Below are 24779 nucleotides of genomic sequence, written 5' to 3'. Positions count from 1 at the left end.
GTCCTCCAAGCAGTGGTTTTCTCTTTGAAATATCACTCCTTTTTCTAAAATGAAACATTAAGTCCAGGCTATACAGAGGAAGATTGTTGACTGCCCTTCTGTAAAACAATTCGACTTCCTGCACAGTTTGAAAGACATTACAAGGTGAAGTCTGTACAAAATTATTTTCTTATCTGGTATCTCGGCAAATGTGTTTCTGTAACTGCCTTGGCCTTTTCTCTCTGAGTTGACGTCAGGCTTAACCGTTTTCTCTTGGGGAGTTTTGAATTCCCAAAGTGCAGTGCGAATCCCTTCCGCATTAGCACTGAACCTCAGAAGCAAATTCCCACATGCATGTGCTGGGGAATTAATCAACCCGTTCACAATCAAGCTTTCACATGAATACCTACTGATGTAAACTTCCACATCTAGGACAGACAGCAGTTCCACTCGGCATCTAGCATACGGCTCTGGACGCCCTACTTGAGATGCCCTACTTCCTAGCAGAGGAAGAGAATGCAGTGTTTCTCAGCTCTGCTAACTTAAATTTGAATATTTTGTGAAGGTGAGTGCTTATCCCTGAAAGATTATAAAACTTCTACTTGTGTGTGCACAGGCACACACACACACACACACACACACTTGCATTTTCCAGTTGCTTCACGAATGAAAATAGTGAAACAGAAAAAAAACTAGGAGTCAATATATAGCAAGTAAGCAAAAAGTACAGAATTTGAAATATCTAATAGCTTTGGGTCTGATCAACTTTTCAAGTCTTAAGAGATTAATGATGGAAAATAGAGCCTGTTGTGAATTAATCAGTAGTCCAAATTGGGTCCAAGCCAATAATAATTAGATCAGAAATGCCAAAGAATCCTCTTGAGGTTTAACAGATAAACTTTGAGCCTTGTCTGCATAATATGAACAATGTCAAAATATTGTTCTTGTTTTTTTAATGGGTTTCAAGACATCTGCAGATTACTTAAGACTTAAGTTTTTCTGTTGACTTGGGTAGCTGATTAAAATTATATATGCTAAATTATATATGCTATCACTTTGGCAAGAAGTGATCTTATATTTGTCTGCTGAACTGGGCCCTTCTGCTAGGAATATAAATCTATTTTACTACATTATGCCCATTGTGTTCTCAATAAGACATCAAATACAATAGATTGGACTCAACCATCTCCTGAGATTTTTGTTTGTTCTGTTACATACGTAGAGAGGGATACACATATAGCTGACAGGTTATCTCCCAGGTAGATAAATGTGATTGAGAAGTCTAGAGCATGCCCAACTGTCTCAAACAAGCTCACTGTATTTATATCTGACCTTTAGTTAATGACGTAAGCTGCTTCTATATGGTCTGTCAAGCTCAGGATTGAGGATTCTTCCTTAAACCGTGCACACCTTTGGTTGCTTCATGCTAGCAAGGTCCATCTGTTGCTGTCATTCCACAGCTATCAGAGCTACCTGACTTCACATCAGGCCCCAGTGCAATCCAGCCAAACTTGGAATGTCCACAAAGTATAGATAGCGTGGCATAATGACAGAATCCAAGCATTTCTGTTTTAAACTTCAGGTCTTTTCTCAGGCTCAGGACAATTTCCTGTGCTCTTTTTCTTCCTTGTAGTGGCTCAGGCTCTGCTTGTCTTGTGTGCTGTCACCTCCCTCTCTGTTTTGCTTCCACTTCTCCAAATGCCTTGCTGTTCCTAAAAGAGCACACAGCCTGCTAAGGTCTTAAGAGTTTTCCAGTAACTCATTACATGAAACTGGCAGTCATTTAAAATAACAACAATGAATCTGCAATTAAGAAGATTGCAAACCTCTTAGAGTCTTGATCCTTGGTCTAAAATGACCAAGTCCCTGCCTAAGTTGCTACCTGAAAGCTACTAAGATTTCTGTTCTCAGCTTTTACTTCTTAAGGAGGGCACCTCACTAAACCCTTCCCCACATTCTGACCCAATCAAGGCAAAAAATAGTTGCCTATTTTTTACCTCAAGTGACAATGCCGCATTTTAAAAATATATTTCAAGCATACAACATGATGATTTTTTCTTTCTTTTTTTATAGTTGGAGTATAGTTGATTTACAATGTTGTGTTAGTTTCAGGTGTACAGCAAAGTGACTCAGTTTCATATATATATATATATATATATATATATATATATATATATATATTCTTTTTCAGATTCTTTTCTCTCATAGTTATTACAAAATATTGAGTATAATTTCCTGTGCAATGCCACATTTTTGAAGACGGATATCCTTGATGTAACTTCTCACTAGAACAAATGTGGTCCCCACCAGAAATCTAATGTTTATAGTAATGGCCTTCTGAGACCTGATTCCTTTTCGTCTTTCAGTTTGCTCAATAAAACTTAGTTTATGTTGACGTAGTTATTTTAATTCTTTTCATTAGTAATCTGACAGGAATTGTGGGGAAACACCCTACAAAAATGGTTGGCAACCAAATGACAGTGCCATGAAGCAAATATACAAAAGCACTAATGTTCTTAATCTTTTCCAAAATTGCCAAATACTACATATTTCAAAATTCTACTATGAAGCTTTAAAGCTCACTTATCTTATGATGAATTGCAGAACATATTTAACTGACTAAATAAGATATCTCTAGAAAATGCCATAGTACAGTTTTGGTATCCTTCTTTTTCTTCTTAGGTAACTAAATACCTCGGAGTTAGTTGAAATAAGGTCCTTTAGAGGTTAAGTGAAACCTTAAAAGGCAGATAATTTTATCATATAAAAGCTTTTCCAGAAAAAACAAAAACTGCACAAGTCATTTTATGAGCTTAATATCTTGATATTAAAACTATATAAGGACAGTACAAACGAAAAAGAAAAATAGTCCACTTCTAAACACAGATAAGAAAATACTAAATAAAATATTAGCCAAGTAAACATTGTCTGTTAAGAACAATACAGTGTGAATTTGTAGGAATTATCTCAGGAATAGTACAATGGCTTACCGATCAAAACTTTATCAGTGTAATTCATCATGACAGTGGACTAAAAAAAAGAAATTTATCACCTCAGTAGATACAGAAAAAGCATTTCATAAAATTTACACTTATTTAATGAGAAAACAAAGGAAACTAAGAAAACTGGGAGCAAATATGATGTCTTTAACTTAACAATAAAAGTCTTCATTGAAAAGACTCAGCTAGATAGTGTTTATTGAAGAAATTTTGAACTCAACAAAGCAAGGATATATTTTATCACCACTGCTATTGAGTATAGTACTGAAGGCCCTAACCAACACAATGAGACAAGGAAAATAATTGCAATGATAAGAATTGGAAAGGAAGACATAAAACTGTCATTATTTGTAAATGATAAGATTATGTAGAAAACCCAACAGAATGAACAAATTAGTGTATCTAATAAAAGAGTTAAGTGAAATTGCCAGATACAAGATAAACTTTAAAGATTAATAGCATTTTTCTACACCACTAGTCTCAAAATATTGGTTCCTCTAAAATTTGATAAATAAAACTTTAAAAAACATATAATTCTTATCTTCAAAAAGCAAACCAACTCATTTTATGAGCCCAGTATGATCCCAGTGTTTATTTATAAACTGCAGTTATGTACTTTACAAACAACATAGTGTAGAGATTGAAAGCAAGATTGCCTTGGGTTCAAGTCTTGGTTCAGTCATTTACACCTGTGTGAACTTAGACAATTTACATAACCACTCTCTGCCTCATTTTTCTTGCCTATAAAATGAGAAGAAAAAAATTACCACTTAGGATATTGTGAGGATTAAGTGAATTAATACTTGGAAAGCATTTGAATAGCACAAAGTTGGTGTCTCATACAAATTAGCTATTATTATAATAATAATTATTATTATAGAATTAATGTATTAATACATTAGGTACTATTTGCCTAAAAATTAAAATGTTAAAAGAAAATAAAATAAAAAATAAGTATTTATAGAAGCGCTAATATTTTCTTCTCTTCCTCAGTTGGGTATACTTTACACTGGAGTCCAGCACCTTACATAGTAAAAACCAACTAAAAATATAAGAGAAGATAATATGCCACTCAAAATATCAACCCAAAGTATGAAATCCTAGGAATTAGACCAACGAAGAAAGCATGACATCTTCACAGAGACATTTATAAGATTTCTAAAGTTTATCAAATGAGACCTTAATAAAAGAAGGCATGTTAACATTGTAAAGCTATTAACGGTTTCCCAAGTTTATCTATAAACTAAATGTATATATACAATCAGTATCTCAGAATTTGCAAGAGAACATGAAACTGGTTTTGAATATAATAAAGTTTACACATTCATACAAAGCTAATATAATTTTGAGAAGGAAGACTAAAAGTGGAAACTCATGAAATATTAAGACACAATATCACAGGACTAAAAATAGTGTTGAATTGGTACCCGAACAGATAGATCAATGACACAGAATAGAAAGACCAAACAGACTTATGTACAAAGGATAATTGCATGTAACAATGATGGCATCATAGATAAAGGGCCTAAATGTAAACATAAATGTTTTAGTCAAATTTCTCGAGGGTAAGCTGCATGACGAACCATCCCCAGGTCTCAGTGGCTTCCAACAGTAGTCATTTTATTTCTCCCTCGCAAGTTTATGATCAGATAAAAGAACTTGCATCAGCCAAAGGTAGTCCAGTGGCCTGTCCTGACAATGGTGTGGTGAAGTCTGTTCCTTTATAGGGACACGTGGTAGGAACGGGTTAATAATAGTGATATGAAGAAGTGAGTGGGTAATTAGGAATAATAATCTATCATAATAAAACTATAAACAAAGTTAGTAGAAAAATGTAGGAAGGTATTTTTATGACATTAAAATACCTTGGGCTAGAGGGGGGAAGCACAAATCGTAATGTAAAATACTGATAAATTCGAATAAATCAAAAGTAAAACTCTCAAGTTTTAGAGGAAGTTAGCTGATGTGTGATGGACTGGGAAAGGAAGTTAGTGTTATACAGACATTATTTCCTGGACTATAAAAAGAACTCGCACATACAAAAAAAAAAAAAAACTATAGGTTTCAAGAGAGTAGAATTTTTTTTCTGCCTCAATCACTGTTGTATCTCCAGTGCTCAGATAAGTGCCTGGCAATATTGACACCTGCTTACTGTTTATTCTGCATCAAGATTCACTTCCCATCTGTCCTGTTCTCCGAGACAGATACATTAATTTCCTATTGCTGCTCTAAGTAGTTCATGTTTAGCAGCTTTAAATAACACAGATTTACTCTCTAACTTTTCTGAAGGGCAAAAGTCCAACATCAGTCCTACTGGCCTGGAGTCAAGGAGTCAGCAGGGCTGCTCCTTTCGGAGGTCGCCTGCGTTCCTAGGCTCCTCGTTCCCTCCTCCATCTTCGGAAGCGTCATCCATCTCCTTCACTGACTGGGTCTGTCCTCGCATTGCCTTTTCTGTCTTTGACCCTCGTGCCCCCCTCTTATCAGACCCTTGTGATTACACTGGGTGCACTCAGATAATTCAGGATCATCTCCTCATTTCACAATCCTTAATTTAATCACATCTGTCAAATCCCTTTTGCCATTTAAGGAAACGTGTTCACAGATTCCACGGATTAGGTCATGAACACGTTAGGGTTGGGGGGAGCCTTATTCAGCCTACCGCACCAGGCTTTCTCAGCCTTGGCACTGGTAACACTTTCTCGACCGGGTAATTAACGATCTGCTGTGGCGGCTTGTCCTGCGCGTGGTTAGATATTTAGTGGCACCCCTGCCCTCGACGCATGAGATGCCGGTAGTACCTCTCCCCCTAGTCGTGACCAGATGTCACCGGTTGAGACCCACTGCTTCACACCATTCTGGGGATCATTTAATAAAGCAAAGCTAAGCACGTCCATCTCCTGCATAGAATTCTCTATTTGTTCCCCTATTACTTTCAACAGAGTACCCATACTTCTTAGCACACCATTCAGGTTTTCCATCGTCTGGCTTTGCTGACTTCTCTTGGCCCCATCTGCCCTCACTCCCTATCCTCTTGTCCTCCAGATATTCTTGTGGATCCCCCAAATATGAGGTTCTCTCACACCTCCTGGCGTTGTAAAATCTGTTTCCCCCTATCTGCCTAAAAATCCCCTTCTCCTGTCCTTTATGCAACAAACTTTTATTTACGTCTCCTCAAAATTTAGCTGAGATGTCGGAAAACCGAGGTCTCCTCCCTGTGTCTGCCGGCAGCACCCTGAGGTTACCTGTCGGCACGCTGGTGTTTATTTCCTCTTCTCGCTGCACTAGTTGGTGGGCTGTTTAGATCTCTGATTTATATCTGTATCCATGGATCTAGCACTCTTCCTGCAACAAATTAGGTGCCCAAGAATTGCATTGCTTTTTGAATGAATGAATAAATGGCGGATTTCATGCCTCAACTTGAATACGCTCTCCAGTGCCTGAGACCGACGAAGAATATTGCTCCAAGATATTGACAAAAAATAACCTGCTTTTCTATTTCAAAATAGAAAATGAATTAATTCTCCTATCCTCTCTCATGGAGAGAACCTCTCACAAAGAGGTTATCTGGGCTCTTTTATGATTGTTTAACAACTAGTTATTATTTTCCCCCAAATTAAGTTCATGCTCAGAAACTACCTTTGCTTACTAAATATGCTTAAATTAAGAAATAAATTAGAAAAATCCCTTCCATGGAGAATCTGGCAAAATCAAAGCACCCAATCCTAGATTTCACATCACTGTGAAAAGGCTAGGTATGTCAGGGCGGTTTCGTGAGTTACCCAGAAGCCCATGGTTGATTCTGCACTTTAGATTTTGACTTTGCAAGCAGAAAACTGTCACCTGGCACTTCCAGCCTTCACAATGGAACAAAATCCACTGCTTTGCAAAGTCCCAGCATTTGGTATATGCTTCAAACAATGAAAGTGTCAAAAATGGTTTCTGCTGCTGTGCATTTTATTCTTCTTGTAATCTAACGTTAAAAGTTTCTCTTAATGGGTATAAACTGGAGTATAAATACCAGTATAAACTGGTATTTAGTAAATACCACTGAAAACACCTGCACGTAATGTTCACTAATGACTGTTTCCTCTATTCAGAGCTAAAATTAAGAGGGTGTTCAGAGAGGATGGATGTTATCTCTCTACCTGTTAAATATATTCAGGTAGTTTATGTAAAACACAGAAATTAATGAAATTTCCCCCATGCTACATTTTTATCATTCCAACTAAAAATCTGCACACAGACCTTGTAAGGAGAAGGGTAAAAACAAAGTTTCATTATCCAGAATATGTTAAAACTTAATATGCTAAAGGAAGGTTTTGAGATTGTCTTTAATTCCCATATAAGGCTGACTAAAAGGTGCTTTTCCTCTAAACCACCATTTCATAAGTTGTTCCTAAAAATATTTGATTGAGGGCTAGTGTCATGTAAGTGATGTTGGTGAAAACATTTGGCTAAGACCTTGGCTTGCCTGGTTGAATCCCAACTCTGTGACCTTGAGCATGTTACCTAACCTCTCCGTGCCCCTCTCCGTTTCTTCATTTGTAAAGTGTACCTGGAAGGTTTCTTAGAGGATATGCATTCAATTAGGACTTAAAAATTGGGAGAATTTCAGTAAACTGGGATGAAGACAAGGTTACAAAAAGGTGAGAATAACAGCATGAGCCGAGAAACAGAGCATATTCTGGGCAGAGCAAATAGAATTTATCTTAATTCCTTGAATTTGTAGTGTGTGTTTTCAAAGTGCTTTCATATATGTTATGCTACTTGGGAATTAAAACCAAAAAAAAATCATGTAGAGGTTTATAGGAAAGGTATATTTTATTTTACATAAGAAAAAAGTGTGTTTTAGAGAAAATGAATGACTTTCATAAAGTCATCAAGTAATAAATAACGCTTAGGAAGAAATCGAGTCTATACGAGGGAAGGTTTGCTTGCAATGGTGGGATGACTGTCTATAAACACTGCAGATGCAGAGTGCATGCGATTTCGCTCTTAATTGCACGTAAGGAAGGATAAAAAAGAGAAGTATCCAAAGACTCAGAGTCTCGTCACAGATAAACAAAATCTGGCTTGGCCTTGCAGGGGCACATCAGTGACGTCTCTCAGTGTCTTCAGTGTTACTCCCCAGCTCTTACTCAGCTCTCTGGAGAATGGTAAACCTAATTCAAGTTCAAGATTTTATTTGATCCAAATGTGCCCCAGTACACAACAGCTAAAGAGAATAAGTTCACGATGAATCAGTCAGATGAATGAAGATTGTGATGGTGTTAAAATATGTTCACAAGTTATTTGATACTCCTCCCTTCCAGGGATAAAGCTTAATTCCCCTCCTTTACCCGTTGCGGGCTGTAAAGAATGACTGGATTCTAATGAACTGAAGGAGTGAAGGTGTGGGCGCGCCACTTCAGAGACAAGGTAGTAAAGGCCATTACAGTACAGCTTCCTCCTTGCCTTCCCGCTTAGATCACACACGGTGGGGATGGCGCCTGCCATGTCAGGAAAACAGCCAAGCAACCCTATGGAGAGACCCGTAAAATGAGAAACCAAAGCCTTCTGCCAAGAGCTATGCAAGAGAGCCATCTCAGAAGTGGATCTTCCGGCTACAATCAAACCTTTAGATGACTGCAGCCCTGGCCAATGTCTTGGCTGCAACTGCTTGACAAGCACTGAGCCAGCACCACTGAGCCAGACCCCTGCCAAATTTTTGACCTGCAGAAACTTTGAAATAACAAATGGGATAATTTGTTAGGTAGCAAAAACTAATGAATAAAAAGGTAAACGTGAATAAGGTGTATGAGGATTGTCTTCCATCAAAGGGTAAAGATTAATGACTGAATCTGGGTTGTAGGGAATAGGATTCTTCCTTGATTAGTTAGTAACTTGACCTAGAAGAGTAAACAACAACTAAACAAGAAGGGCTTCCCTGGTGGCGCAGTGGTTAAGAATCTGCCTGCCCATGCAGACGACACGGGTTCGAGCCCTGGTCCGGGAAGATCCCACATGCCTCAGAGCAACTAAGCCCATGGGCCACAACTACTGAGGCTGCGCTCTAGAGCCCGCGAACCACAACTGCTGAAGCCCATGTGCCTAGAGTCCCTGCTCTGCAACAAGAAAGCCACCGCAGTGAGAAACCCGCACACCTCACTGCAACTAGAGAAAGCCCACAATGCAGCAATGAAGACCCAACGCAACCAAAAATAAATAAAATCAATTTATTAAAAAAACAAAAAACAATTAAGCAAGGAAGTACAAAAAATTCTGAACCTGATCCAGCTAACTTTTGACCACTGATCTCTCCCTACAGAAAGACTTATTAGTTTTCAAATTTTTGAATTCAAGTCTTTAGTAATATATTCTTTTTTTTAATATTAATTAATTAATTTATTTTTTTGGCTGTGTTGGGTCTTCGTTGCTGTGCGAGGGCTTTCTTCAGTTGCGGCGAGCGGGGGCCACTCTTCATCGCGGTGCGCGGGCCTCTCACTATCGCGGCCTCTCTTGTTGCGGAGCACGGGCTCCAGACGCGCAGGCTCAGTAATTGTGGCTCACGGGCCCAGTTGCTCCGCGGCATGTGGGATCTTCCCGGACCAGGGCTCGAACCCATATCCCCTGCATTGGCAGGCAGATTCTCTGCCACTGCGCCACCAGGGAAGCCCAGTAATATATTGTAATTCAAGTCTCTACTACATATATTTTTCTGGTTAACGACAGCAGTGGTATGCTTATTAAATCACTTATAAATTGACACTGTTTTAATGTGCTGTTTTAATTTTCAAAAATGATTAGATTTTTTCATTTTCTAAAAAATCGTATGGAGTCCTTATCTTTATGTATTTACATGCACACATCCTTGTGTAAATTTGAAAAGCTATGCATTGCCCTCAAATTTATACAGAGCCCTGACTTTTACAAAGCAATTTCAAATAGCGTTCATCCCAAAATAGAAGGGTTGCATGAATTTGGGTAGGGTCTCGCTTAGTTCAGCTATCAAAAAATGAAGAGGATTTTAATATACACACTAAAATATATTTGGCATATGAGGCCACGTTTTGTAAGACATGCTAAACCTATACGAGAAAAAGCAAAAGCTGCTTGCTTTAAAACCCTCCTCTGACTCCCTCTGCGCCCACCCACGTCCAAAGAGGGCAAGCAAAGGCCTGCCAGGCAACCTCGGATTTTAGGACAGAATAAGAGGATAAGGTCCAAAATGGTGTACGGAGTAGCTCAAAGACAAAGGCAAAACCTCAAAGCAAAGAACAAGTTGGAGCTTCTGAGGTTCCAATTGCCTCCGCTTTTACGATTCGGCCCCGGTGGGTGGTAGGTGGGCTGCGCCAGATCTCACGTTTCGCTGCCTGTAATCCCGCGTCCGGGCCCGGGGCGCTGAGCCACTGCGCCTGCGCCCGGGAGCGCGGCCCGCGGACGGGGGCGGGGCTTCCGGGGCGGGGCCGGACGCGCGCGAGATTTGAATCTCCTCGCGGCCGAGGTACGCGCCCGCGCAGGGGTGAGGTTGCGCGGCAGTTTTCGCAGCAGGGCCGTGCAGCCTAGTGGGGCACCGGGCGGCCCGAGAGATGGTGGAAGGACCGGGCTGTACTCTCAATGGAGAGAAGATTCGGGCGCGAGTGCGCCCGGGCCAGGCGGTGACGGACATGCGGGGCCGAGCGCTGCAGAGCCCGGGGGGGCCCGGCTCGCCGCCCTCGGCCTCTGGCGCTGCGGGCTCCTCACAGGTGAGACGCTCCCATATCTTGCGAGGGGACCAGCAGGGCGAAGTGGATTAAAAACCCCATCGGGTTTCCAGGGTCCAAAGTGTCATCTCTTTGCTCTGGTCCAGGCTCCCTGGGGCCCCGCGTTCCCGAAAGCTGACCTTGACTTCACCGGAGGGAGAAGGCCGTGCTATTGCGCCTGCGCAGTTGAGAGCTGCTGGGCCGCTGGGCTAAGGGTGCGGTGGAGACGCCCGGGCGGGGAGTGACGGAAGGTGTTTTATCCCGGGTCACGTCACTTCTTTACAGCCCAGCGAAAGGTGATTCCTTCTGTCTAGAGCTGCATTTTCTGCTGTTAATGTTCTCAGATCTCCGCACCCCCTGACGTGTTTTTTTCCTTCACATTTTTAAGACAGTAAGCTTTGTAGGATACAATTCTAGCTTCTCGCTTGCCTAATACTCTGCAATTGAAAATGTATCACAACTAATAAATAATTCTGAAATTTCACATAGAAGATTTAGCACCAACCTTCCCACTCAAATTAATATTGCCGTCTGATGAAGGGGCAGTGAAACCCATTCTGGTTCCTTTAAGTGAATTTATTGCTTTTTAAAGGAAATTGTAGCACAGCTTCTTGCCACTCAGGCATGCATTCCAGATGGTGTGGTAGTCATTTGGTAAGAATTTAGAACTTAGAACTAAATGAGAATTGAGAATTTAGAACTAAAAATATTCTGGTTAAGCCATCGTGCCTTAAAAGCCCTTTAGATGTACGGATGGTTGTATTTCATGGATGCATGCATTCTGCGCTGTACTTCAGTTTCTCCTGCAAAGCTTCACCATAGCCTTTGGTCCCGGAAGAAAAAGTTGCCTGCTATGAAATCAGCATATGCTTACAACTTGAAAGAAATGAGGTTCTAAGTCTGAGAAAATACATTTTCAAACTTGGAAAAAGAGTAAGTTTTGCATCTCCTTCCAGTTGCCCTTGTATTTAATTTATTTTTGACTTTATATGTCAGTTAGTACTCTGCACCTATTCTTTTATTGTAGCGTTTCTCTCAAAATCATTTCAGGGTGCCACAGAGATGGATCTTGAGTGGTCTCTTAAGAATATTAACGTTTAGGAAAATCACTCATTCAACAAAATTTTGAATACTCAAGGAACCTGGGGAACAGAAACTAACACTTCATCTTGTGGAGTCTGTTCTTTAGTTGGGAAGATACACAGACATTCATTAAGTAAGAACAGAAAGAAATATAAATTGATAGCTTCTCTAAAGAAGAGATACACGGTTCCATAAGAACTTACAGGAAGTTCAGGGAAAGCTTTGCTGAGAAAGTAACAATTAAGCTGAGGTATGAAGGGTGAGGAGATATGCAGACCTGAACTGAAGGGTGGCGGGCGGAACGCTTCAGGCAGAAGAATAGCAAGGGAAGAGAGCTGCGAATGTATGAGGGATCGAAAGAAACCTTGTGGGGCTGGAAAAGGGAGGATGAGATAGAAGGAAGGTGGTTTGAAATAAGACAGGATTGGGATGGGTGGGTTGGAGTCAGACGCTGCGGATCTTTGTAGACCTGGGTAGGGACTCTATTCATTTTAGGAGTAATGGGGGTCTTTGAAGGGTGATAAGATCCATTGACACTTTGAAAAGGCCACTCTACCTTGCAAAGGTAAAATAAAGAGAGTGGAGGAAAGGCAGGGTAGACGCAGCTCCCTCGGTTACACGAGGACTGTAGGAATCCAGGGCGGCGCGCCTGGACCTTGGAGGAGGGTGCTGGTGGCGGAGGTGAAGAGAAGGGAACAAGAGTCACTGTTTCGGAAGTAAAGGCAGCAGGGCTTGGTAACTGTGGCATGAATATGTTACGGATATCATCATTGACATCATTCAACAATAATACATTTTGTATTAGGTCTTAAGCTTGCTCCCGAGGATACAAAGATGAGTTAGATAAACTTCCTTCTGTGAGCATCCCACTTAATGTTTTAACTAGACATCACCTCATTGGTATTTAGGCCCAAACAGCATGCACATTCCCTTTAGTTTGTGATTATCTTTAGTAGCAAGGCGTAAAGTGCTTTTGAAGAACTGTTCCATTTCATTTCGTTACTAGAGATAATAACCCCATGATAAAGGATTAACCTGATTCTACAGATGAGGAATGTGAAGCTCAGAGTGAGTTTAAATAATTAAGTTAATAATTTAAATAATCAAGATCACATGACTAGGAAGGGGTGAACCAGGGTTTGGCCTCCCTGCTTTCAGACTCCAAAGCCTACACTCCTAACCATAGATCCCCTCAGTTATAAACGGTGCAGTAGGAAAATGGCTAATTCACTGTCAGGAACACCATATTGCTCGGCATATAGTGGTGATTACTGATTAACCAGAGAAGTGAGACCTTAGGTTTTTGGCTGTGTCTGCCACCATTTTTAGTTTTGTTCAGTTTGGTTGATTCTCTTACCTAATTTGATAATCCTAATGGCTTACATTCCCCTGTTCACAGTGCAGCCTGGTAATATAATACAAACGCTTAGTCAATGGTTGGGCAATTATTAATATCACTTGGAAGCATTACTAAATGAGCTCTATACCCCTTAAATAAAAAGCCTTGAACATAAAGCTGTTATGCTTAATACCTTGACGTAAAGAGGTATTAAAAGTTAGAAGAGGTCTTTATGATTGGGATCAGGAATCTGGTTCTGTGGGAACTGGCTTTGAAAATCAATGTGGAATGAATAATCCCTTTGTGAAAATCAGTGTGGAATGAATAATCCCTTTGTGGTTATTGGGAATATTCTAAATATTTTGCCGTGGCTTCACTTTCTGGGCCTTTGATCTAAAAAAATAATAATCTTTATCAACATGAAGGGTTCTTTGCATTTTAGAGGGTTGTTAGATCCATAGTAAATTGCATCAAAACATGGTAGGTTGTCACAGGTCTCTGGCATGATCATTACTGTAACAGGTAATGATCCCGTGTTTTCTAGGCCTTTATGCCAGAGTTAAAGCTATTTAAAGGTGTCTGCTACTGGCTTGAAGTCATTAGTTTTCACAAGGCAGCAGTTGAAAAATAACTGCATACAGTCTTCTTTATATTGCAATAAACAGGAAAAAATACAAAGGAGAGTTAAAGAAATATTAATTGGCTATTTAAAATAAATGATTTAAACTCCAGATAATCATTGTACCAAAAAAAACACCTCCGTAGCTACCGCCGTAATGAACCAGTTACTGTGGCATATAGCCTTCCTCTTTGCTGCAGTTTGAAGTTCATAGAGAACACGTTTTAAGGCATGTCTCCCTGTGACAAGTGATCCTCATTTTGAAGAAGAAAGGCTCGCCATAGAAGGTCCCGGCATTTGCTAGTCCTGCATGCACTATATTATTTCTCTGAGTTTTGATCCACTGTCTTGTCAGCATAAAATTATGCAACTCTGTAAGTACACTGCATAAAACTCTTGTTGGAGCTTTGGAACCTTATGGTACGAAACAACATTGGAATATAAATGAACATGTCTGGTTAATGAGCTGTGAAGAGTCAATCCTCTGATGTTAATTGTTGGATGTATACAATATTTTAGTGAAATTGGTGTGTAATCTGCATGAGTTTTCAATCTCCTTTCACAAAACAGGATATGAAACAGTTTATTTATAAGTATTCCTTTCATGTGAAACGCGATCCTCTGGCTACTCCATCACTCCTTAGGCATTGATACATGTAGCGAGCTCTTCCTCATCTTGATCTGCCCTTCACGGGCCTTGAACAGAGTAGGCGTTTAGTAAACATTTGGATGGAGAAGAGCGAAGTTTTGAATAGTGCAAAAGTAGTTTTGATGAAGGATTTAAAAATCGATTCAGTTCAGAATCTTTCTTTATGAGTATGTATTTTGTTATGTATGTTAAATGGAAATTCCTATGACAAGAAAATCGTGAAGCCACATAGTAAAGGTTTTCCTCCCTCCTTTCTCTTCTTCATAGTGGGGGGAAAGAATCATAGCTCATTTTCATTGCCGTTCTGTAAAGGAAGGAGCTAATCCACAGAGAGATTCATTTTCCAGCTAAATGAAGCTTACTTGTTTAAATCCAAAAAGGGGTTTTAAAATTGCGTTGCAGTCCCTGCTTACCTTCTTCAGTGGCTACTGATAATGGCTTCACCTTGATGACTCAGGATCATTGTTATCAGCACTCGGCATTATATGGGGTCGTGGAACAAGGGTCAACAGAGATCAGATAACAGTCTTACGGGTGAGGAAACTCAGGGAACAGTCTTACGGGTGAGGAAACTCAGGGAGATGACTTTCCATGGCCATTGGAGCTTTCACCAAACAACAAAGTATTGGGGGTGATGTAGGGAAAAGAACACATGACTATCTTGATTTTGAATTCCAGCTCCTTTGTTACTTCCTCAGCTGGAGGTGCTTATACTTACATCTTTGCTTATTTGGTCAGGATTAGATTAGAGGACATACAAAACTCTGAGCTTAGTGCCTAGCAATGTAAAGTAAACGTCCTGGTAATTGTTTGTTCCTTTTTCTCCCACATCAGGGCTGTCTTCACCAGACCCATTTATCAGAGGCATGACCTATTCCCTTATGAAGGGGTGTAATCTTTTGGTGCCCTCATATTGTGTATAAAGCATTTAGCCTCTGAGTAAGCGCTTATAACCTCTGCTCTTACAAAATTGTAGAATATATTTTGATGAAAGGGCCTAAAGACCTCTGTTTGGGGGCTTAGAGACCATTTTAAAATTAGGTTCTTTGATGGTTTAAATTGGTAGAGAAGTGACTTCTGATTGCTGAAAGTGTTGTCGTATTAGGAAAGTAAAGCATGTGGGAGACAAAAAGGAGGACAGACTATGAATGTAAATATGGTATTATTTTCTTCCTCTCTGGGGAAAATACGTAACTGCACTAGAGCTGAAACATTTATCTATGGAAAAGCCTTATTCTGTTCTGAAAAGTTCATCTTCCTTGTTCACCCATGGATAGGCAGGATAAATGGTAATCAGCACAATAAATCATGTGCTGTCTCTGAAGATATATGTTGTTTTGACGATTTCATATTAAGCCACTTGAAAATGGGAAGGTGAACCCTTCTCAATCATACTTAAAATTGTGGCAATGGAGATTTTCCTCTCTATTTCAGGAAAAAAAAAAAAAGGATGAAATGTTCAAATAATACTGTAATAGGATTATAAGGGCCAAAATGAGAAAGTCAAGTATATATTGGGCCATTGTGTATAGTTACAGCAAAAATAAGGCTTGTGGAAATTAATTTTTGAATTTGGACAGCTGAAGCTTATACAAAGAGGTGATAACCCCAGATTCCACAGTAGGACAAGTGAATATCTTGTAAATCTATGGTTTATTGCAAAAGCCTTACCCAGTTTGTACACAGGCGCTCTCAAAATAAATGGAACAAACCATCACTGGTACACCAGAATTTCCCCTAAATGGAGTTTTTAAAAAACAGTAAAAATACATGCCGGTGCTTGAGATGGGTGATTATAAGTTGAAATTTTTATTTTGCCCTGAGTATATTATCTGAAGCTGATTATTTTAGAAGTGATAGTGTACTGGGAATCAGGGGATTTGGTCAAGTGCTCACATGATAGACAACTGGATAAAAAGATCTTTTTGTATCACCTCTCTCAAAACCCAAATAAGGTATTGGAATAGATGTTTTCAAAGCAGCCATTTGAATGCTAAGTAAACATCTTAAAATAAAAACCAGGACAGGCTGGGACTGGTCGCTGAAAATACATTAATCTTTTCCTAAACCTTCCCATAAAGTTCTTTTTACTTTATGGGAAGCTCTGGTAAATATAGTATTTTACATCCATCTAGCTTTTGGTAGTCATGAGAATTTGGTCCTCCTACATTTAAGCCTCACTCCATTGAAGATAATTAGAAAATAAGAGACTAGGGTGTTAATAATTTTCAAAGGAGATAAAACAGGTGGTAGAGTAGAAGTTTTTGCCAAGAAACCTTGGGAAAGGTAAAGCAAGATGAGGGTGATGGGTGGGGAAGACAGCAACCCTGTATTTTAAAGCCACACTCATTTTTAAGAGGGAAAGAAGGAGGAATCTGATTAATCCCACAGATGTTTCCTGAATTCCAGGCATTGTGTGAGGCTCCCAGGGATATTAAACACCAGAGCTACTTTTCCCCAGGAGCTTATGGACAAATAAGAGAGAAACACAAGACAGATCATCATTCAGTTTGTTCAGTCCCATCATAGTGGTTGGTGAAAGCACTGTGCTGGGTTTGGCAGGTTGAAAACCTCAAGATGATTCCTCTTTCCAGTGGGGAAATTCCAGAACCAGAGAGAGGGACACACAGTACATGTGAGCAAGGAAGAGGTTATACTAACATGTCATTTTAAACCCAAGCACCTCATCAAGTATTAAAAAACGAATTCTGGGAATTCCCTGGTGGTCCAGTGGATTGGCACTAGAGTTCATCCAAGAAAGAGAAGAGAAATCGGAGGCAAATGTTCTGAGGACATGGTGGCACGTGTCTGTAGTTCCTGATGCTAGACTCTCCCACAGGTTTTTTTTTGTTTGTTTTTTTGTTTTTTGGTTCGTGCAGAACTGCAAGGCTGTCACTGTTAATTACTCCTGTGCATTCGTTCATTGGTCTCTCTAAGTCTGTGATTGGTTCCGCAGTTATTATTTTGCAAAGGAGAGATGTAAAGCCGGTTCTCTGAACTTCAGGCAGTTGGGAAAGTTTGGCATTGGCTGTAGCCATTACAACTGTGAATGGATTTAGTGGAAGAATAGTGTCTGTTCATGCCTTCATCTGCTTGGGCTGCTATAACAAAATACCACAGACTGGGTGGCTTAGACAACAGAGAAGTTAATTTCCTTACAGTTCTGGAGGCTAGAAGTTTAAGACCAGGGTTCCAGCCAGTTGTTTCTGGTGAAGCTCTCTTCCTAGTTTGCTGATACCACTTTCTTTTCACATGGCCTTTCCTCTGAGTATACAGGAGGAAGAGAGTGTGTTCTCTGGTGTCTCTTCTTATAAAGATACTAATCCTATTGGATCAGGGTCCCACCCTTATGACCCGATTAAACCTTAATTACCTCTTAAAGGCCCTGTTTTCAAATACAGTCACAATGGGGGTAAGAATTTCAACGTAAAGAGTGTTGGAGGGGACACAATTTAGTCCCTAGCAATTTGCAATCTTTTTTTCTTCTTTTTAACATCTCTTATTCCTTTATCCCTTTGAGCTAAATACTACAGTTGTGTCTTTTTTTTTTTTTTAAACAAGGACCAATTTAGTCAAAGAATAGAATGAACATATCATCTTAAATATATAGGATGACAGATGTCTGTAAACCAAAAGTCTGAGAATCACTGAATGGTAACATCCTAACATAAGTGGAAGGAAAGTTGTGATTTGCTCACAGACAGTATCTAAAACTGTTTTATAGTTTTATGATACCAGTATCCATACTGCCCAGCTTAAGAAAAAGAGCATTATCTATGTCATCATTTTCTATGTCATTATGTCATTGTTACTTGGAAGTCTAGTCAATTGATTTCTTTTAAAAAAAAAAATGATAGGTTGGCAGGGCTTCTCAAGGGATATCTAAACTCAACCCATTCCTTTCCTTCACCCACAGAAGAACTGAGATTTTATGTTTATAATTTCCTTGATCTTCTTGATAATGTTCAGTTCATATGTTGTAATTCTAACAATATGTTGTTTGGTTTTGCATGCTGATAGGGAGAAGGAATAGTGGGTTTCTTTTTCCTTTATTCTGAACACTGCAGTTGGGGAGGGAGAGGGGCGCAGACCTCAAATCAGATTCTCCTCCTCAGGGGGACCCCAGGCTTTATCTCTGATCCCCCGTATCCCACAAGACCATGAAATTGAAGCTCTCATTCCTTATATCTGGTAAAATGCCTTTCTGATAAAAGCTGGCTTCTTACCTTTGGGGTTCTCTCTCACTTTTACTTGGCTTGTGACCTCTTATTCTTCCTTACTGGCTTACAAGTCAAAATGTCTTGTTTTCATATTTTATCCACCATTTTTAGCTGTTTGTATCTGAATGCTCTTCCGAGGACCTTGGCTGCACGTTGGAAATGAAAGACTCTGTGCCCTAGTTTTTAGCTTTGAAACATTCACATCATTTTTCTGTGCTTTTCATATGCACAGAGCGATATGGTCCTGGAAGAAAATTCATTTTGATTGTGTGCCAGTGACTTTTTTTCCACTTAATTTTTATTTGGCCTCTCTCTTTTCAAATGACTGCCTAGTAATTTGACAAAATGTATGTAAACAGCTGATTACGTTACTTGACTTGTTGGAGATTATTCTTCTCATTGGATGTACCTGGGCATGAAGTAATATAAAAAATTAAGAATTAAATTATGATTTTTGTTTCGAGTTTGTGTGTGTTTACATATGTGTATGTATTGTCTCCTAGGCTGCTGCACTGAATAATAATAAAGATTCCAGCCAGAATTTCTTGAGACTGTTTAATGGACACATTTACAGTGGCGTGGAAACTTTGGGGAAGGAGCTCTTTATGTACTTTGGGCCAAAAGCTTTACGGTAAGGTAAATCTGTACAGTACGTCGTATCTCTGTGTTTAAAGATGTGTAGAAGGCTTTTCTTGCAGTTTGCTGCATGTCACGTTGAAATATGTAGAAAGTACTCCGTTTTTAAGAGAGCTCTCATACAAGAGGTTGAGATTCTATCATGGCAAGCAATAAGCAGAAGAAGAACAGATTGTGATGTCATTGTTCCTTGGAGGGTTAGTCAATTTATTTCTCTTAAAAAAAGATGCTAGTCTGGCAGGGCCTCCCAGGGGATGCTAGAGCACTACAGCTCTGTTTTGCTCCTCCTCACACTCCCTAGGGCGCTCTTTTCCCCTCTCACTTTCACCAAATATTTATTGCATTTAGCGACATTATTCTCTTTATATTTATGACAGCTCCTCGTTTGGTGTGAATGTCTCTAGATTTTTACATTTTTCTCTCTTCTTTCTCTGAAGCCTCGTACGGAAATGAAAACTTATTTATAGATTTCAAAACTTTGCACAGAAGTAACCGGTTCTCTGCTGTTTCACAGTGCTTATGGAAATTCATTGCTAACACACTGGTTGACTTAATGATAAAAATGTCAAAATGTATGTAATCACCTATCTAATTTTTGCCAAAAATACAAAAAAAGGCCTGTGGATTAATATGTCTGTCAAATCTGTCTTCTCGGAGTTTAGCCTAATCTATTGCAAACTGTAAATTTGAATCTTTTTTAATGTTTCCTTAAGATATTAAACAGTTTTCCCCTTCTTGAAAGTTCTGTTACTGGACCCCATGCTTCTAAGTGAAGATGAATAATGGTTGCAAAGAGATAATATGACTCTATGATTGTTATTTATTGCATCTCATCTATTGCATGTTTAGAGTACTTCAGACTTTACGTGATTGCTTTTCCTTTGACGTGGTCTCTTCATTGTCAGTAGCTGCTGCCCTTGGACAGCGTTGTCCCTTCGTTGTCCCTCCGTGGTTTTTCTTAGTCTGGAATTGATAGCATCAGCACGCGCCTCCCGGTTCAGGCAGCAGTGATCTACCGCAGGCTACATTATTGTGGTAATAGATTGATTGATGTGATTGAAAATTCTTTGCTCCAAACAGTAGGACACAATGGGATCCATGTAAGATAGTTGAAAACATTGATATGTTATTGATTCTCTGTTGTGAGGTGCAGATTTATTTCTATAGCACGAGAGGGAGGTTTTTATCAAGTGTTCTCCACCAGACTGATAAAGGGGGGAATCATTTCTCAGTGCAGAGCTGTCAGCAAGTGTTCCATGAAGTTCTAAACAAAGGCAGTTGTTTCCTCAAACTAAGTGAACTAGTACCGCCCCTGGCGAGCACGTGTCTCAGCATATGGCTGGGGAGCAGTGCGATTCCTACTGCCGTGACCACTGTGTGACATAACAGTTCAAGGTCACTGGCAGGTTAGCTGTTTGAATATGAAGTGAACCACCTAAAATCACCTGTATGCCCTTTCACAGTTTAACATAAGTTACGAAAATGCTCTCCTAACCTGTGCTTCTTGGGAGGATGGATGGCAGTGTCAGCGAAATGGGGTCCTGTGTAAGGCTGCAGGTCTGTGAGCGTGAGATAGAAATGTAGTCTTCATTTCTGACCTCTGTTTCCTCCCCACCAGGCTGGTCTGCTCTTTAGAAAGCCGATAGCAGGAAACATGCTTAATGATCACAGTTTTCCCTCAATAGGCAGCTTCTCACAACTAAAATTGCCCATGGATTTAGTACATCTTATAGGCCGGGCCATGAATCTTCCTGGTATTCATTTGTTATGAAAGTAGAATACAGGCCTAGCCCTCTGGAAGGGAATCTGCCGTGTAAAATCCACACTTCAGAAAGATACAAATTAGACAGTGACTATTTCTGTTGCTAAAAGATGTATCAAAGTGCTCTGGAATAGTGCCAGAAAACAATAAAAATGACTTGATATACGTTTATTTTAGGAGCGCAGATCTGGTGTTAGTTGTGATTAATACCTATACTCTTTCTGAACACTTTACAGAAGCTCTTCATCTGTAACAAAAAAAAAAGAGTCATGTTTAATTTTTTGTTAAATGTGTATCAAATACTCCTTAGAGCAAACTGAGAAACAATGAACAAACAAGAATAAATTTATACCTTCACAATCCCACTACCAAATAGAATCTCTGTTAACCATGAGTGCGTGTATTGCCGGTACTATGTGTGCATATATTTGTAACTCTATTCACCCAGACATGCCCATCCTACAAGCTGCTATTTTCAATCAAAATGAATGCAGCTTATATCGTGAACTTATATATATATTTTTTAAATGAATATCTTTTCTAAAACACTTTGGTGTTTCCAACTTATGGTTTATGTGACTCCAATTGTTTGCAATTACGTGCATACTCAGAGACCAGAAACTGTATCTGAAATATTTTGGAGGCTTTGCCATTTTAGTGAAGCATTATACATAATCAGTTTTGTAATTTATTGGAGCTTGAGTGATATGATCCTCTAAAGAGAAATGCAAAAGATAATGTGACAGTTCTTTCTGGTTTGCTGAAAAGTCTTTAAGGAATCCATGATACGCTACTTATAAGAGGGTTTTAGAGCTTAAACATAGTTTTGTAATCTGTCACATAACATGTTAGGAAAAGTTGGAGTGTGATAAGGACTCTAAATGAAATTTTGTACTTTAGAGTAGTGAATACCTACTGTTTGTCCAACATGCCCACTTATCTTTTGGGGACAGCATTTCCTCTGGAAACTGATCATCTGGTCGCAATAACCAAAGAATTCAAGTTGAATTTCGCATAATCTTACTTAACTTTCTCTCCTACGTAGTCGATTGGGTCAACCCGAGTTCTTCTGTGAAGAACTTCTTCTGTGAAGAACTTCTTCTCAGCAGGAGCTGAGGTGGGTTAGGCTCTCTGTGTTGGAGGAAAGCTGGGGATGTGAGGCCTTAAGACTTGTAGGTGGCCATTGGCTTGTCCAGAAAGACAAGGTGATGGAAAATACAGCCAGCCTCCATAAAGCAGAGAGAATCCCAGAGGCATTTTAGCCCCTAATTCCCTCTGTTCCTAAGATCCAGCCACATTCTTGCCTTTCCTGCAGTGTGATTCTTCAGCCTTCCTAAGACTCCATAAACTACCAAATATCCCTTAATGCCTAAACTTTTTGAGTTGGGTCTCTGTCACTTGCAATTTAAGAAAACTGACCATTAAAGTAATCTACAGGTAGAAAAATACATATTTTTAATATTTTAAATAGTAGCTTTTATTTTGTATTTCAATTACCATAATGCTTTCATGTGTAACTGGAGAAAATATGGAAATCTTTACCGCAGTCATTTACGTTCCCTTCTGCACCTGACAGCCTACAGGGTCACTAGTTCTGCCGCTTTCCTTTTCTTGCTTCTTTTCACAGTACACGTTATTTTATTGCAGTTTTTCCCATATTTTAAAGTCATATATAAGCCAATTGTAAAACCTTAAGATAGTTCCAAAATATCTAAAGGAAAAAGTAGATACCACCCATAATTACTACTGTTAAAAAAAACACCACTCAACAGTTTTTGTAAATGTCATAGATAAAATATAAATTGTATATATACCATATATAGTTTATATTACATATGCGTGAATTATATATTGCATGTTATGATTTTTATATAAACAGGAATTTTAATTTATATTTTTCCCTTTTACATAACATGCGTATTGCATTGGTCAGTGTCAAAATGTACATTATTATTTTTAATGTGCACAAAGTGTTCTACTCTATGGCTGTATCATCATATTTTTAGTCAGCTACCTACTGACTACCTACCCTGCATATTCCTGTCCTAAGGGAGTCTCCACACTCAGGTCCCCCAGCCCACCCCCCGGTGGCAGACTGCTGTTGCCTGTTACTCAGTGAGAGGTTCGTGATGGGGAGACAGAGGTTCTGGTTTCTTCCAGACCAGCTTTAATTTGGGGCAGGCCCTGAGCATGTGGGCCTCAGGGTTGCAGTTTTCTCAAGGCTGCTGCCCCTCTCCTCCCTAAGGCAGCCGTGCTTCCTCCCCGGTGTAGGTGGCCTTAGGTCAGAGAGCGTTTCCTTGCTCTCTCCCATGGGACTGGTGCCTCGTTGTATCACTGTAGGAGTCTGCGGGAAAGCTGATTCCCTGCCTCATGCCTAGAGGCAGATGGCTTTTGCTTCCGCTAGTTCTTAACAGCAGTGCACTTGGCCTGGGCCTGGAGGCAGAAGGGTTTCCTTCCCTCCCCAGTGGCAGACTGCTTGCTTATCCTTGTTACCTGGCACAAGACTTCCTCTGCCTGCAGGAAGTTTCCTGTTACTCCTTCAGGGACAGGCGGCTTTTTGTTTGTACCTCTCTATTGGCTAGGGCATCTTAAAACTTTCTAAGACTTCTGCTTCATATAAGAGGCATGTTCAAGAAGCAAGGAGACAGGGTTTCATGCAGGCAGGTCCCATGTCACCAAGGGTGGTTCTTTCAGGTCCCCTGCCATGACTCACATCTTACTTGTGGGCAGCTAACTTGTGGATGCCCGTGGGAAAGAGCTTACAAGTGAGGGCACACTCTCCTTGTGTCTGGGGCTCCAGAGATTCTAAACCATCATACTAGCCACACTATTTAGAAGTTTGTTGAAAATATTAGCTGTTTTCTTCTTATCCATTTCTACGGTAGCTGTCTCTTTCTCCCGTACTCTTCCCCAGATGGAATAATTTGTGTGTGACGTCTTTCCACAGAGGGGCTTGTCACTCTTTGGAATTTATTTCACCCGGCTGCCTGCAATGTCCTGTCTCTGGTGGGCTCGAGAAAATTTAGGATTTCGTAAATACTGTGATTTTTCTCTCCTTGTTAGGGTAGGATCCACATTCACTTTTAGCTCCTATGTCCTAAGCAGAAGCAGAACTCCCTTTTTCCTTTTCAACGTGGTTAAGACCATACCTTTCTTTTTATAACCTCTTTCCTTGAATTCCCAGCATAAGTTTTACAGTCTTCATATTCAACTATTTTACACGCTAGTATCCGTATGACACTTTTGACCACTTGATAATTTTCATAAGCAACTGCCTCATCTGCATGTGTAGTTGTCATTAGTCTGAACCTGTGACAATACTGTTGTTGATGCTATTTATGTTTGGTTAAGGATGTTCAGATTATTCTGCTAGTGATAACCAGGAAGAATGTGGCTGGTGGTTAAAATAGTGTCGGGTCTTATTTATTGATTTGTTTCAGGCAGTTATTTCTAACTAGAGGAATTTTCTTACTATCACTTCAATTTTTAGTTTGAACATAATTTTTATATTAGAATTTTGGTTGCAAGCGACAGAAGCCCAACTTAAACAAGTTTACTAATTATTTATTATAAGATATGGGTGTCTTTTGATAGCGGAAGATAATGCAGTCAGGCTTCAGGTAGAACTGGGAGCAAAGACTAAGTGCCATGAGGACTGTCTGCATTTCTTGATTCTGTTCCCCGCTGACATCTACTGTCGTCTGTGTCTCTGCAAACAGGCCTCTCGGCTTTTCTGGTGCCCATGTCAGGACACATTACCATAGACAGCTCC

General features: G+C 39.7%; 1 protein-coding gene across 6 annotated transcripts in view; it reads left to right on the top strand.

Moving 5' to 3' along the window:
• Window positions 1–24779, top strand: part of NEIL3 (nei like DNA glycosylase 3) — a 192743-nt gene that overhangs the window by 141320 nt on the left and 26644 nt on the right. For 3 of the 6 annotated variants that reach the window (XM_059909545.1, XM_059909544.1, XM_059909550.1), the window contains exons 1-2: window positions 10471–10702; window positions 19113–19240. In XM_059909545.1, coding sequence (XP_059765528.1) covers window positions 10547–10702; window positions 19113–19240 — 284 coding nt within the window. In that variant the 5' untranslated portion in view covers window positions 10471–10546. Of the gene's footprint in view, window positions 1–10470; window positions 10703–19112; window positions 19241–24779 lie in introns of those variants that run through there. The other 3 variants (XM_059909548.1, XM_059909547.1, XM_059909549.1) reach the window with 1 other exon arrangement.

This window comes from Balaenoptera ricei, chromosome 21, assembly GCF_028023285.1.
Source record: "Balaenoptera ricei isolate mBalRic1 chromosome 21, mBalRic1.hap2, whole genome shotgun sequence".
NCBI classification, from domain to species: Eukaryota; Metazoa; Chordata; class Mammalia; order Artiodactyla; family Balaenopteridae; genus Balaenoptera; species Balaenoptera ricei.
Note: the sequence above shows the minus strand (reverse complement) of the source record. Positions and strands in the feature narration are given on the sequence as shown.